At 53.6% G+C, this 14025-nt stretch overlaps 4 protein-coding genes across 4 annotated transcripts; 2 read left to right on the top strand and 2 right to left on the bottom strand.

Moving 5' to 3' along the window:
- Positions 1-404: 404 nt before the first annotated feature.
- On the top strand, positions 405-4115 carry ISF_04078 (histone-lysine N-methyltransferase; the record flags this gene model as incomplete). The annotated part of the gene is made up of 2 exons (XM_018847684.1): positions 405-3957; positions 4012-4115. The coding sequence occupies 2 exons, from the start codon at positions 405-407 to the stop codon at positions 4113-4115; spliced, it is 3657 nt and encodes a 1218-aa protein (XP_018705264.1).
- A 1019-nt stretch (positions 4116-5134) lies between these two features.
- On the bottom strand, positions 5135-5802 carry ISF_04077 (hypothetical protein; the record flags this gene model as incomplete). The annotated part of the gene is made up of 2 exons (XM_018847683.1): positions 5135-5707; positions 5788-5802. The coding sequence occupies 2 exons, from the start codon at positions 5800-5802 to the stop codon at positions 5135-5137; spliced, it is 588 nt and encodes a 195-aa protein (XP_018705263.1).
- A 5670-nt stretch (positions 5803-11472) lies between these two features.
- On the bottom strand, positions 11473-12224 carry ISF_04076 (glutamyl-tRNA synthetase; the record flags this gene model as incomplete). Its single annotated transcript, XM_018847682.1, has 2 exons — positions 11473-11890; positions 12004-12224. The coding sequence occupies 2 exons, from the start codon at positions 12222-12224 to the stop codon at positions 11473-11475; spliced, it is 639 nt and encodes a 212-aa protein (XP_018705262.1).
- Positions 12225-12713: 489 nt separating this feature from the next.
- On the top strand, positions 12714-13868 carry ISF_04075 (Homeodomain-like protein; the record flags this gene model as incomplete). Its single annotated transcript, XM_018847681.1, has 1 exon — positions 12714-13868. One exon carries the CDS (start codon positions 12714-12716, stop codon positions 13866-13868), a length of 1155 nt encoding a protein of 384 aa, XP_018705261.1.
- Positions 13869-14025: the final 157 nt, after the last annotated feature.

The raw sequence follows: 14025 nt of genomic DNA, 5'->3' as shown, positions 1-14025 counted from the left end.
CCTGCACGCGCTTGGTAGACCTGAATGAAATCGCCATCCCTGGACGTGCCGCAAACCGAACATTCTCCCAAACTACCATTACTGTGTCCTTACCGCAATACCACGATACTGTGACTGAAACCCCAGAGCTAGTGGTCGCACTCAGCGTCGCTATACATTTCATTTATCACATCGCAAATTTCTGCTCCGTGCCGCCTGTGCCCGCGCTCCAAAGTCACTGCCCCCCTCGCGGCCTCTCAGGCTTTCTTTCCACCCAGGCGGTCGCGTGAACTCAACATACGTGTGCGCATCAAAAACCCTCCCTGCAAGAACCCTACGCAATTGTCGTCCCCGATCATCTCCCCTCTTTCCGCGGTATCATGATCGAAGCACGCCATAAAAGATAGCAGGAGCGCATCGGCACGATGACACGCCCGCCACCAGGCGTGAGCTTCGCGCAATTCTTTCCCAATGCTCCCAAGGTCAGAGCCGAGGCGCAAGGCCGGAATGATCGTGATAGAATAAGGCAAACAACAGGCGATGCCGATTCATCCACATCCAGTCCCGCAACGCAAGAGATCGGTTCGGACTCTCTCGCGCGGCCGCAAGTCAACGGTCGCGGCGCGATGCCTACACACCAGGGCGATGAAGACTCCTCGCTCGGTGATATGCCGAGCACCGTCGACTCTAACAGCTCACATGCAAGCTCATCCTCGTCAATTTTCAGCACTGCTGCGGTCCGGCTATCGACCTCTAGCATCTCTCGTGCCTCTCATCAACCCTCCATCTCATCGCCTCTTCATCATTCCAATTCGACAGCATCGCTTCTGCAAGGGTCGATGGCTCCAAATTCTGAGAAATCTACAAATGGAACTGGGTCAATACATCATTCTACGCCTAGCAACATGCTGGCTATTGAGCGTGAGGTAGCACGAGAGCCTGGGCCTTCCGTGAAGGGTAGAAGGTGCATAGCGGACCCAATACTCGACCGCTTGCGCAACAAGAGCGTCAGTAAGACGGCGAAGCCTGTCTACAAGGAATTCGGACTCGATGAAGCGCCTCCACCCCAAGATCCGCGCCTAGCGAAAGGCGGCCGTTTGGCGTATATCAATACCGACTTCTATCTACCACGATCGCGCTTCTCCCAAGCTCTGGAAAATTTGAAACCATACCCATATGATCCAAAGACGACTATCGGGCCGGGCCCTCCAACACAAATTGTCGTTACAAGATATAACCCGCTGATTCCTTTCAACAAAGTAACAGCCATCTTTGCTACATTTGGCGACATTGCCGAGAGTAGCAATAAAATGCACCCTGAAACTGGCAGCTACCTAGGCTTTGCTACGATCCGTTACCGTGACTCCAAGCGAGCCGATCGACCCCCAATAACCGCCATCGAGGCGGCGCGGCGAGCCGTGCAGGCAAGGGGGATCAAAGTTGACTCTGAAATGGTCAAGGTTGAATATGACCCCGAGGGGAGAAGAAGCCGTAAAATGCTTGAGAGTCACCTACGCCGCGAACGAGAGAAACAGGAGAGGGAAAAATCAACACAAGCTGCACTCGCCGCAAAATCATCCGCAGATCATAACACATCCATGGGCTCCTTTGCTCGACCACCGCCGACAGGCCCAAAAGGGCCGGTTATCTCCCGACCTCCGCAGCCACCGGTGACACAAGTACCACCTCCTGCGCCTATAACTCGCCCCCCGGTTGCCGTCGAATCGAAGGACATATCTTCTCAGCTTACGGACGAACCTTATATCTTCATTGATTCTCAAAGTGTTCCATTACTCACGAGCATTTTACCACACATGAAAAAGCGTTTAAAGAACTACGCATTCGAAGACATTCGGATTGACAAGACTGGCTATTACGTTATTTTCAAGAATTCCTTCACTGGGAAGATGGAGGCCGAGCGTTGTTTTCGAGCTGTTAATCACACGGAGTTCTTCACTTACAACATGTCTATGCAACTATGCTTACCGAGAACGAAAGCCCCAACGCCTGTGGATCGCAAAAGGAGCCCGAGCCCTGAGCGCAACAGCCGCCGGGTGCAAGAGCTCAAAGCCGAAGAAGATGCCGTCCGACGTCGACGAGAGAACGAAGCCGACATTGAAGAAGAGAGGAAACAGAGAGCTAAGAACTTTGATCCTGTCATGGAGGCCGTCCAGGTTGTGCAGCGAGAGATGATGGAACATTTGATTCGAAACATCCGAACGCAAGTTGCTGCTCCCTCACTTTCTGACTTCCTCAATCCAGCCAATCATGCCGCGAAGCGCCGTCAGCTCAACATTGACGTGACTGAAGAGGAAGATGATGCCGCTATGACAGATGCGTTCGATACCTCGAGAATGGGAACCCCGAACTCGCGTGCAGACCCTATTGAGCGGAGAACTGGACGATTTGAAGTCAAGTCATTGCCCAAGATTCGCAAATCCAAGGGCAAAGGTACCGCGCATCGCAGCACTTTTGTTGATCCATTCTCGCGGAAGCGAGCCTCTGTTTCCCGGCCAGCGTTTCGATCCTTGCACCACCGCCTCAAAAGCTTCGACAGCGACTTTGAGTCAGATGATGATACTGATGCAAAGACTCTCGCGGCAGCCGAAGCTGAGGGGAGCGTTTCCCGCCCACAGAGCCGCATGAGCACGGATGAAGACATTTGGGCTCCTGGTGAGGACGATTCTATGACGGAAGCCAGCCTGGCAGTTGTCGAGAAATCTTTTTCCAAGAAGCGGAAGCTTGTGTCAGCTGCCGACATCGTATCGAAACGCCAAAAGAAGCTAGAGGAGGACTCATTAGAGGCCAAATTCGAAGATGCCAAGATGGATCTATCTGAAGACATCGGCGCTGAAGCCGATGTGGCTGATGATAATGACAGCTGTCTTTCCAGATCGCAAACGCCTCTTTCAAGTGTTCCCAAAGGCGCAAAGAAGAAACCCGGCAAGTCAGCCATTGCAAAGCAGGCATTGGATGAGCAAGAGAAGTGGTCTCCGGATGCAGAAGACGAAGAAACGCCCGAGGTTCAAACTCTGTCCAAAAAGGCTACTCCAGCGCCAACGGAACCACAGAAATACGACGAGCGCCTGTTTTCGACAGAACCACTGTCAAAAGCGCTTCCCCTGCCGGATGGTTTCAAGCCTGATATTTCGGCACTCGGTATTTTACGTTTCGGTGCCAGGGACGCTCCTGATCTCGCAAAGTTAGGAAGGAAGTTCCATACTGCTGAAGTTGGGAACGCCGATCTCTGGCTCTGGCAGAGACAGCGCATCCGAGAACTTAATGCCGGAGGGCCGACTGTCAACAAACCAGTATTCATCAGCGGGTACTATGTTCCGAATGCTACGGGCTGTGCACGAACAGAGGGCGTCAAGAAGATTCTCAACTCGGAAAAGTCCAAGTATCTGCCTCACCACATCAAGGTCCAAAAAGTGCGGGAAGAGCGGGCGGCTCGCGTCAAGAATGGCAAAGACTCTACCGCTAATTCGGTTGAGGCCTCCAAGATCGCCGCGGAGAAGCTCATCGCCAAGGGCAACTCGAGAGCCAACCGAGCAACCAATCGCCGATACGTCGCGGACCTGAATGACCAGAAGAAGACGCTTGGGCAAGACTCTGATGTGTTCAAGTTCAACCAGCTTAAGAAACGGAAGAAGCCTGTCAAGTTTGCCAGGTCTGCTATCCACAACTGGGGCCTGTACACCATGGAAGACATCCACAAGGATGACATGATTATCGAGTACGTGGGCGAAGAAGTGCGCCAGCAGATCTCGGAGATTCGAGAGAATCGCTACCTCAAGAGCGGCATCGGCAGCAGTTATTTGTTCCGCATCGACGAGAACACTGTCATTGACGCGACCAAGAAGGGTGGCATCGCACGCTTCATCAACCACAGCTGTATGCCGAACTGCACTGCCAAGATTATCAAAGTCGAGGGCAGCAAGCGTATCGTCATTTACGCACTTCGTGACATTACAATGAGTAAGTCAATTGACGTGTTCAACCAGATTAGGTTTGCTAACAAGATGGGTCTAGACGAAGAATTGACATACGATTACAAGTTCGAGCGTGAAATCGGCAGTCTGGATCGGATCCCGTGTCTGTGTGGCACTGCAGCATGCAAGGGATTCCTTAACTAGTCGCGCGCAGTCTCTTTGCTTTTTCTTTTCCTGCAGCAACTTAGTCCAGGACGGGTAGCTGCAAGACTGTACTTTACAAATCGCCCCTCAGGAAGGGTCGCAAGCATCTTATTGTTTTAATAAGAGAATGGGGGTGGTGTGCAGAGGCATATACCAAGAGAGGTAATCTGCAATTTGGAAATAACTACTACGGACAAGGGACGTTTTGGCCCCCGACGTGAGTCTTTTCTATTGAGTGTTTCAGCGGGCGTTTATCAGGATCTGAACAAAGGCAAGGGAACGGCATGTAATACAGGCTGGGGATTCCTGGGGCGGCAAAATACGGCGACCAAAAAACACGCATTTTTTCTCTTTTCTCCTCCACCTGTTCGATCTTGATCACATTTCCGGTGCAAGTGTTGTTGGTCTTTTCATTTTCCCTCGCTGGTTTTCTTTTCATCTCGTCTTCAACAACAATTGGTCGGCCGGAGCAGTGAAAACAAGGCAAACGCACGAAAGGGTAACAAACAGCATTTTAGAGTTTATATTTCTTTTTTTGGGGGGGGGGTCTCTTTTTCTTCAATCTGGCGTCAGAGGCGCATAATGGTGGTGGATCTTGTTCTTTTGTAACTCTCTCTTGATGTCAGAACCCTTCTCTCCTGGCTGTGGAAGAAGAGGTGCAGCTTCATGGGGCTGGCGTTGTACGTATAGCTAGTCATGGCTTCTTTCTAGTCAAAAGGCGAAACTCTGTCGGAGTCGCGTTATTCAACATGATAATCGTTGATTCCCTTCGTTGTGGTCCATATTCTGCTGTCTGACCGTCAAGGCCAAGGTGCACGTTGCTGAGATGTCACCAATGAACCCGTTGTGAGTCTATGCAGATGAAGTCATAAATGCCAATCTTGTCCACCTAACTTGTCTGGCCAACCCGAGTAGTCGTCTCCTACACCTCCTCTTGTTGTTGATATTGTATACTCAAAAGCACGACGCAGTCAGTCCCCTCGGTTGACAACGACGGCGGAGTTCGAGATCCTATTCTCTCACTTGGCCTCGCCGCCGGCGCCGGTGTCGGCGGGCGGCGCGCGCGGGCCGATCATCCAGTCCTGCATGGCGAGCCACTCGCTCCAGCTGTGCTCGGCGGCGCGGATCTCGCGCTCGGTGGCGCCCTGCAGCGGGCGGAGGAAGGGCGCGAGCTGGCCGGCGTCCATGTCGTAGCTGGCCTTGACGGTGGCCCAGTTCTCCGACTTGGCGGCGAAGAGGAAGTTGCGGCGCTCGGCCTGGTGCACGGGACCGACGCCGTCGGTCCACTCGTCGCCGAAGAACTCGAACATGACGGCGGGAGTGTCGAAGCCGGTGGCGACGAGACGCCGGACGTACGGCACCAGCGGCTCGGCGGCGGTGGCCGGGTCGGTTAGGGGGCTGTTCGGGGGCCCGTCGGGGGGCGCACCGGCGCCGAGCCGGCGCTGGGCCTTTTGGAAGGGCAGAAGGATGTTGACCTTGGCCGCGACGGTCTGCACAGGGCCGGTGTATTGGGCGTGTTGGATGAAGTACGACTGGCACTCGCGGAACTTGGGGTACCAGTCGAAGAGGTCAAACTGAGATTCTTGAAATGGCTATATAGAAGGGGGGGGTTCGCAGGTTAGCATGATTGCTTGATATTGAAAGAGCGACGGTTTCGAGACTTAATGCTTACGTGCTGAAAAGGCATTGGTACTGTAGATGAACCCAGCTGGTTGGAGTCTCTGTTTGCTTTGCGTATATTTATCGTATTTGCGAGATGACTGAAGTCCGTTCGCCGTCGTATGAGAGTATTGTCATGCTCCCAGACGAGGACTGAGCGTTATCGGGAGGCGAGGAAGCAAGTGCCAGTCGAGAAACCGAGGTTATCGTCGAATGCACAACGAGGCAATTAGGTGACAAGTAGGTAGCTTCGTATAAGTTGGACGACCCCACTGCAATAGCGAATTTGTTATTTCAGCGCATACACTTTTTCGAGTAGTCTTTAGTGAACATGGAAAGCGAGCGATGAAGGTCTAGACTGTAGTGGGCTGGACAGGACAAGTTCGGTATCGCGCATGGAAGAACCCGGGCCAATAAAGTAGATGTGATATCAATGATATCTGAGGTGAATTGAATAGAAACTGCCGAGATATTCGCACACACCAACTGCTATAGTGTATTAGAAGAGGCCGGTCGGGAGGCGATGGGAGGGTTGGGGTTAAGTTCCTGATATACTTTGACCACACCCGCCACCAAGGCGCTTCACGGTGCATCAGCCAGCTGCTCCATGAGCCGCCACCACAAGGCTCCAGCTCTCAATTGTTTAGAAAAGAAAGCACATGCGTCTCTCGCAACAGCGGGGGGCGGCAGGTGGGGGGAAGAGGTGACGAGGGGAGGGGTGTCGTAGGCCCGTGGCCTGTCCTTGCCATCAACAAGAGAAAACAAGCTATTCTAATCTATATTGGGACGGGCCTGCTTCCGCCACGCCTCCGTGTATGTGGGCAGCTTCAAAAACGTGTGTGTCAAGAGGCGTCGTGTCTGCTAGCTCTGCGCTTCTTTTACGCTTGGTCGGTAGCCCACAGCTAATGGCCAAGAACTACTACTGGGCCTCCGGGCTCAGCGGCTGATGGGAAAAGGGAAATCAGATCGATCTCAATGCCTGGTCTGGTCGTTCATTGGTCATTCCTCTTTTAAGCCAAGTGTGTGTCTTGACTTGCGCATTCTCCGGCGGAGGGTGACCAGAAAGCATGGCTGTCCGATCCTTGTCAACCTGGGATGAGACAATTCGGAACGGACGTGTACGTACGTACATGCTACATAGGTAGATTGTGTGGCGGCCCACATGCCGTTACAGAAAAGGGAATATGAGATGGAGGCTTCGGGCCAGCTTTTATCAAAACGGTTATTGCCCTTTTTTTTTTTGTTCCGATTCCGCAGGCGATGCTAAGAATAGTCAAGTCGAGCGAACTGCGGTGAGTGAGTTCCCTTGCTGGGACTTGGTTCAACTGGTTATGGGGAAAGAGCTTGGTCACTTACGACAAAGCGAGATATCTTCCAACTCTTCCTGCATGCTTAAAAAGACGGCAAGCATTTCAAGCTGAGCCCATGCACGTCCGTTTCATCAGCGACTTGTTCTCCGGCACGATGACGGCTTCGACGCGCAGCCGGCAGAGTCTGCAATGGCTTCTCCAGGCGAGACATGCGGAGTTGCCGCCTTTTCTTGTCCCAGTTGCTTTTTTAACTTGCTCATCAGTGCTTCCCGTGCAGGGTCGCGCCACCGGTTCAAAACTCCCCTTCTGGAACCCAAATGTTGCCGTTGCCAATGGTCGACGCGCCCTAGACAAATTAAGACCTACATCCAGAACCCATACACGGACATGGCTGCCCCCCCACCTGACAGCCAGCGGCAAGTTTCCGAAGCCTTGCCTAGTGATTTGTCTAGTGATTGGCGTGAACGAGTTGCAATGCTGCGATCTTGCCCAAAAGGAAAATGTGACTGGTCGACTGACCGTGTTGAGCAAGGGTGGAGGGACGGGCTGGGTTGTGGTGGCGGCGGCCCAAAGGCAACATATTGTGCCCTTTTCTATCGACCGTTGGACTTTGGCTTGTTAGAAATAGACGACAGCGAATCAATGGCATTATTGGGGGTTTTCACGATGCCGCATCAACCGCAGCGGCTTCGGTTGTAGAGGGATCAGGAGAGTATTCGTCCGCTGGCCCCCCCCCGCCATCTGTGTGGTGTGTACGGATGCACATACGCCTTCTTTTGTCCGTCGGATTTTTTTTCTTCTTTTTTCTGTCCATCTCAAGTCTATTCGTAGAAAGCCGAGACAAGCTGCAACCCTCCCCCGGGCCTGCTGCTGACCGGGGGTGGCATTTCTGCAGGCACTGACCCTGCCGCGGATCACAAGACTCGCTGGTCATCATTGATATTCTCTTGGTCCCGGAAGTACTACGAACTAGTTATGTGACGCAACATGCTGCTGCATTGCACTCGCAGGCGTGACTAGCATATCATCTGTTGGTGATGGCATTTGCCCGCCCGTGCTGCTTCTTATCAAGAGAGTGAGTTAGCATCGGTAAATGAGAAATGTACTATTTTCTTTGTGGAAAAAATTAAGAATAAACAGAATTAGGGGTTTGAAACAACTCCTATGTACCTATGTAGGAAGCGGAGGGTCAAAAAGGGCTACCCGACACTCAGGATAGAACAGCTTCAATCTCCCAGCCTTGCATGAACGCCTCGCAATAGTCAGGTTCCACAGCGTGATTAAATAGCTAGCATGTGGCAACTGAGCACTGAATTATTATTTGACCAGTTCGACCTCGCTAAGCAAGTCCCAAGCCTCTGGTCCCTTTTAGGCAGGCCTTGGACCCAGCAGCTTGGTCGTCGGAAGCCGCCGCTAGAGGGACGGCGTCCGTCGCTAACGTTAGTACCACCATTTATCCCCATTCATCACTCATCACTTAGTCGCCCATCGCTCTCATTCATTTTATTACTCCCTCCCCGGGCCGAGTTGTCAGGCTGGGGTTAACACGGCTTCGTCTTCCCTCTCGCCGATCCGTCAGCTCTCAACCCCGCTCGCAACAGCCCAGTCAGTTCCCTCCGCTCTCCTCCGCTCTCCTCTCCTCTCCTCCCCGGCCTCGTCAAGACGGCTCGTGATGTCGTAACGCTCAGCCTCGGCGTCGCCGGCGAACCGGCGGCGCCTCTGTGACATGCGGGCTTGCGATCCATATGGCTGTCTCTGGATTCGTCAGAACGCGACGTAACACACTCACCTTGCCCGACAACCCCGGTGTCAATCCGGTCCACTGGGAGGCCTTGGAATGAGAGTCCGTCTTGTGATGTGGCTCCCCGCACCAGCTCAGCTGGAGGTCCCTGGACTTCCTGAGCCCGTTCGACCCTGTCCAGTCAAGAGTCGTTTTTGGCCTGCAGAATCTCGCATCCTGCGATAAGTGGCGGTGCGCTAGTGAACGTCTCTTCAAGGCTCCCCCCCCCTTGTCCTTGGTCGCGCTGCGCAGGGATTGTTGGTGGATAAACGTGCTGGGCCAGGTAACATCCATCACAGGACAACACGCAGAAGGCTGGCAGCGGGTGGTCTCAGCGAAATCTCTCGGGAGGTCTTGCGTGTGTGCGACTGATTAAGAAAGCCAGGCTTGATAACACCTTGTCCCCTCCACGTCATCCTACCAAGACGAGTTGACCTGTTTTTCTTTCTACAAGACAAACCTGGTTCAGTTCAACTCCGTCTCCGCGTGCTCTGGCTGAAGCAAGGTTTGCTCCGAGGACACCAGCGGCAGCTCCGCCAGGATAGAGATACAGATACACGTCACGCACACACTCACGAGCCATACACGCCTTCCAAATACCGACAACGCACAATGTTTCTCCGATGAATCAGTATACCTCCAAATTCATATTGCTGTTCCAAAATGACCTGATCCACGCTGACTGGCCCCGCCGCCCGACCTTCTTCGGCCCTGGCGCCATTGTTAGTGCCCGTAGTGTCCGACCTGGCCACCCGACTCACGGCTCCGACGACGATGATCTGTCTAGTGTTGCGATGCTAGCGACATCGATCTGCTCTTTGATAATGTAGAACTGGATACATTTGGGGTTTATGCGTATCTTTCAGCTCTGCTTGCAACAAGAGCCTTTGAGCCTACTCCGCAGTCTTGTTCCAATTCAGCTTCGGGGCCAAAATATTGCCAAGATGAAACATGTGTCTTTCATGATTTAACTTATCATTATAGTTTGATTTTAAATTAACTGTAATGCACGATAATTGTAGAGAATAAAAGGGCACTGTACAAAGAATGCTTTCCTCAGAACTTTTCCTCCACGTTGAACAGATCGCATCTATCTCCAGGGTACGGATAGACTCTTGCTGTCCCAGTTTCATTGTTTCTAGGTGAGTTAACCTGGTACTTTTCCTCGCAGTCTAGATCTCCCAAGACTTGAGTTACAAACAAGAGCAGCTCGTGTCTCGGATATCGCACCGCGGAAGTGGCTTAAAGTCCCGGACAACTCCCTAGCCAGGGCAGGGCTGACTTATACGCATCAAGATGGATCTGGAAATGGATGAATGCCTCTCAATGAACCTGGAATCGATGCAGAGTAGGTAAAGTTTGATGCCAAAATAGCACCACGTCATTCCTGAGTCGTAGAATGTCTTTCCTAATTCGGGCTGCCGGACAAACACTCGACTGGCAACTGCCGGCCTCCCAAACTTGTTTGTTTGCGCGTTTGCCGTGTCCCTCCCGTACAACTCTAATTCTAAGCAATCAACCCGAATTCCTAGTCCTCAAGCTGCCAGAAAACTAGAATCAAGGGAAATCATTAATAGCAGCAACCTACATCTGTGTAAAATGGCCGCAACAACTTCGCCATCAAACGCTGCCAACCGCCTCAGCCTCGCGGCACTCGCGACGCCAGTGTCCCCCATGTTTCTGCCTACAGCCTTTGAAACGTGCGGCTTCATATCCGGAGATTCCTGTGAGCTTCTCAACTGCCAAATACGGGCGATAGTAGTCGCTGACTGGGAATTCAGCATTTCCCCTCGTTTGCTACCAGGGACAGCGATGCGCCCGAGATCCAAACCGAATGCTCCTTGGCTGTTGCTCGCTTCATCAGAATGGTCTGTGTCAGCTATCCACTCGCTGCTTGGACAGAACGCAATCCCTCGAGGAGGACAAGATTGATGGGTTAGATCTAGTCTGGTACGCCCTGCAAACATCCCGTGACAAAGGCTATCTGGAAATTTCTCTGACCTTATCAAGTGCAGCTCGAATACAGTGGCTCCGTACTGTAAGACCGACATCATTGACGATGACGGCGAGTTGAAAGGGTATTCTTTGTACATCTGTGACACGGACAAATCGACCGAGACCGTTTTTCGACACACAACGGCTACCGAAGTCTCGACATCATTCGTTCCGACAACAAAACTGTCCAGTCAAAAAGCTCCAGAGACCACTAGCACACATAGTTCCGAGTACTACTACCCCGTCAAGGCGGGCCCTCTTTCATCGTCTACAGTCATCGGCATATCGATTGGCAGCGTTGGTAAGTAGCCATACGAGGTGTTGCAGGTTGGCTACTTCAAGACTAACTCGTTAGCTGCTTTTTTACTACTAATGCTCCTCGTTTGGTTAATAATATACCGAAAAACCAGAGTCACGAAATCCGAAGTCACATCGCCAAGTCGTGACAGGTACGAGCCGAGACAAACGTCTTCGGGGCGACGAATCATTACTTCCGAGCCACAGCTCTCCGAATTGCCAACCGCATAGCGAATGATCGAGGTATTTGACACAGGACTAGATTGGTGCTACCCTCAGGGTATAGTACATCTTCCCGACATGCAGGCGCTGGGAATCAAGAACCCTCCTCGCCCGCCAACGCCTTCCCAATCAGTGTCTTGGCCCTGTCGCTCAGGTTCATGCCCAGCGCAATCTCCCTGCCGCGGGGGCTCATCTTGCCCCAGGTCTTGCGCAGGATGCCGACCATCTTGGCCTCGTCGACGTCCTCGCGGCGCTCAAAGTCGTCGAACTGGTCGTCGAGGAAGACGAGGCAGGCCACGTCCTCAAGCGCCTGTGCCTCGGGGTCCGCATCGAGGCGCTCCTTGCGGATGAGCGCGGCGACGCGCGCGCGGTCCGCCTCGGGGATGGCGGGCACAATGGAGGGGGAGCCGAGGAGCTCCGCGACGTGGGAGGCGGCTTGCGCCTTTTGCTTTGCGCGCCAGGTCAGGTACCCCGGACGAGTCATGGGGAACGAGTCCCGTGGAATCTCCCAGCTGTAGAGCATGGTCAGTTTTCAGCAAAATTTGCCGGCGAGTGTGTCTGTGGTGGCCGGGGGGGGGTGGGAGAGGGCTTGATCATCAACGTGGGCAACTTGGAGGAGTCGTACCGTCGAAAGTGTTGCGCACGACATGCGACTTGCAAAATGGGCGACGCTTCTGGACAGCGGACGGCCAGCCATGAAGTCATTTTTCGCGCGTAGTGCAGCTCAAATGGAGCCTTTTCGTCGCCGGTATTCTTGGCCTCGCGCTCATCTTGTGCATGTGCAAGGTCAATGAGCTCGATGGCCTGCACAAACTCGGCGGGCAATTGTGGAAGCGAAGAGGACATTGTGCTACTGCTGAAGCCCCGATGACCTGAATATCTTAAGTGAATCTGGTGCAGAAGATTCGGTATGATTATGAATGCCGCAGGTGTGGTTGGTCAATCAAGCCGCAATCGGCGTGCGGCAATTGGTCCTTGATGCGTCCATAGGTAGGCTAGATTACTCAGCCGGCAGGCGGCGTGTAAGTTGACTGTATAATATCTGAGAAGGTTGTGACAATGATGAAATAACTAAAACCGAGGGTCTGAAACGTTTTATCATAGTCTATATCACGTTGAAATTGTAATAGCATTTGAGCAGCGAGTGTGGCATTTGTAGCGAGAGCGCCAATTGAGAGATTGTGCCAAGTGAGAGCAAACAGATCGTGAACATCGTGTGAACGATCAAGCGGTGTCCAAGTCATTTCACCGGAAACACTTTCCCCTCCAAATTTACTCAGATAAACAACCACGCTGGCTCGTTTGAAAAAAAGGGTCTCTAGCTTGGTGACGGAGATGGCAGAAGAGGCTTCAGAAGAAGCCGATTCCAATGCATGCTCAGACTCACCAAGCTGCAAGAAGGGCGACTGCGACGCATCGGGATCCTGTTCAGAAGCGTCGAGCAATGCATCCAGCTCCAGCGACAAAAACACACCGGACAGTAGTTCAGACAAGGAGGGGTGTTTGGCGAAGCAGGCCTGCTTGAAAAAGAGTCAGCCAGAGGGCTCGAGCTGCTCGGGGAGCTCGGACGAGCAGTCCTTGCGCTGCTCCGAAAGCTCATCTTGCAAAGCAAGCGACTGCTGTCTTAAGTCAAAAAGTGGCGCATTGGAGTCTGAGTCGGCGTCGGCGTCCGAGGAATCAGACAGCAACGCAGCCAAGTCGTCCACCGACGCGACCCCATTGAAAGCTTCCTCCAAGGACGAAAAGGCAGAAAGCAGCGGCGGCAGCAAGGAGACGCCAAAAGAGGGAAAGTCCAGAGAGGAGAAGGAGAAAAAAATGGGAGATGACCGGTCCGGGTGGTCGCTCTCGGAGGACGCGCTGCTCCGGTCCATGAAGGAGGCCAGCGACGGCCTGAGCTGGGAAGACATTGGCCGGAGCTTGAACCGCACCAAGAACGAGTGCAAGAGCCGGTGGAAGGCAATCAGGGACCAGAAGCCGGAGAAGCCGGAGGAGGCGCCAACGGACGGGGCCGCCGCGGACGGAGAAGCGTCAGCAACGAAGGAAGCGAAACCCGACGCTAAATCCGGGAAGAAAGAACCCGACGACACCAAGAACGCCGCCGCCGCCGCCGCCGCCGCCGCCGAGGACGGCGACAAGCAGGGCGCGGCAGACGGCGGCTCCTCCACCTCGTCGCGCGAACACAGCGAGCACGAGCGGCAGCGAAGGTACTGGCACGAGCACATCGGCCGGCATCTGTTCCCGTCGGCGGCGGCGGGGGTGGCGGTGCTGCGTCTGGTACCGGACGCGCACTTCTCCGCCGAGGACTGCCGCGCACTCGAGACGGCGGATGCGCGCGGCCGCGGCGCGGGGAGGTGGCTCGACACGCAGGCGCGGTTTTATAACGCGACGGGCCGCATGGTGCCGCTCGAGGTGCTGAGGAGGAAGCTGGCGGAGGGGTATGCGGGGGGTGTGGTGGACGTGGAGGGTTGGTTGGATGGTGTGCGGGATTGAGAGCAGGAGGGATTTTCAAGATTGATCTTGATTTCGGCTTGAGGTTATTATCCTTTCGAGGGGGGGGTTGTTGACGAAAGTTGAACGTTGTATCGCTTGAAGATTGAATGAAGATATCCTCATATCGCTTCAATTGGCGGTCTGGAAGAGCTTACGC

The sequence above is a fragment of the Cordyceps fumosorosea genome (genome assembly GCF_001636725.1).
Source record: "Cordyceps fumosorosea ARSEF 2679 chromosome Unknown scaffold_8, whole genome shotgun sequence".
Classification (NCBI taxonomy): Eukaryota; Fungi; Ascomycota; class Sordariomycetes; order Hypocreales; family Cordycipitaceae; genus Cordyceps; species Cordyceps fumosorosea.
The sequence above is the reverse complement of the archived record's forward strand: the minus strand, read 5'-3'. Positions and strand labels throughout refer to the sequence as shown.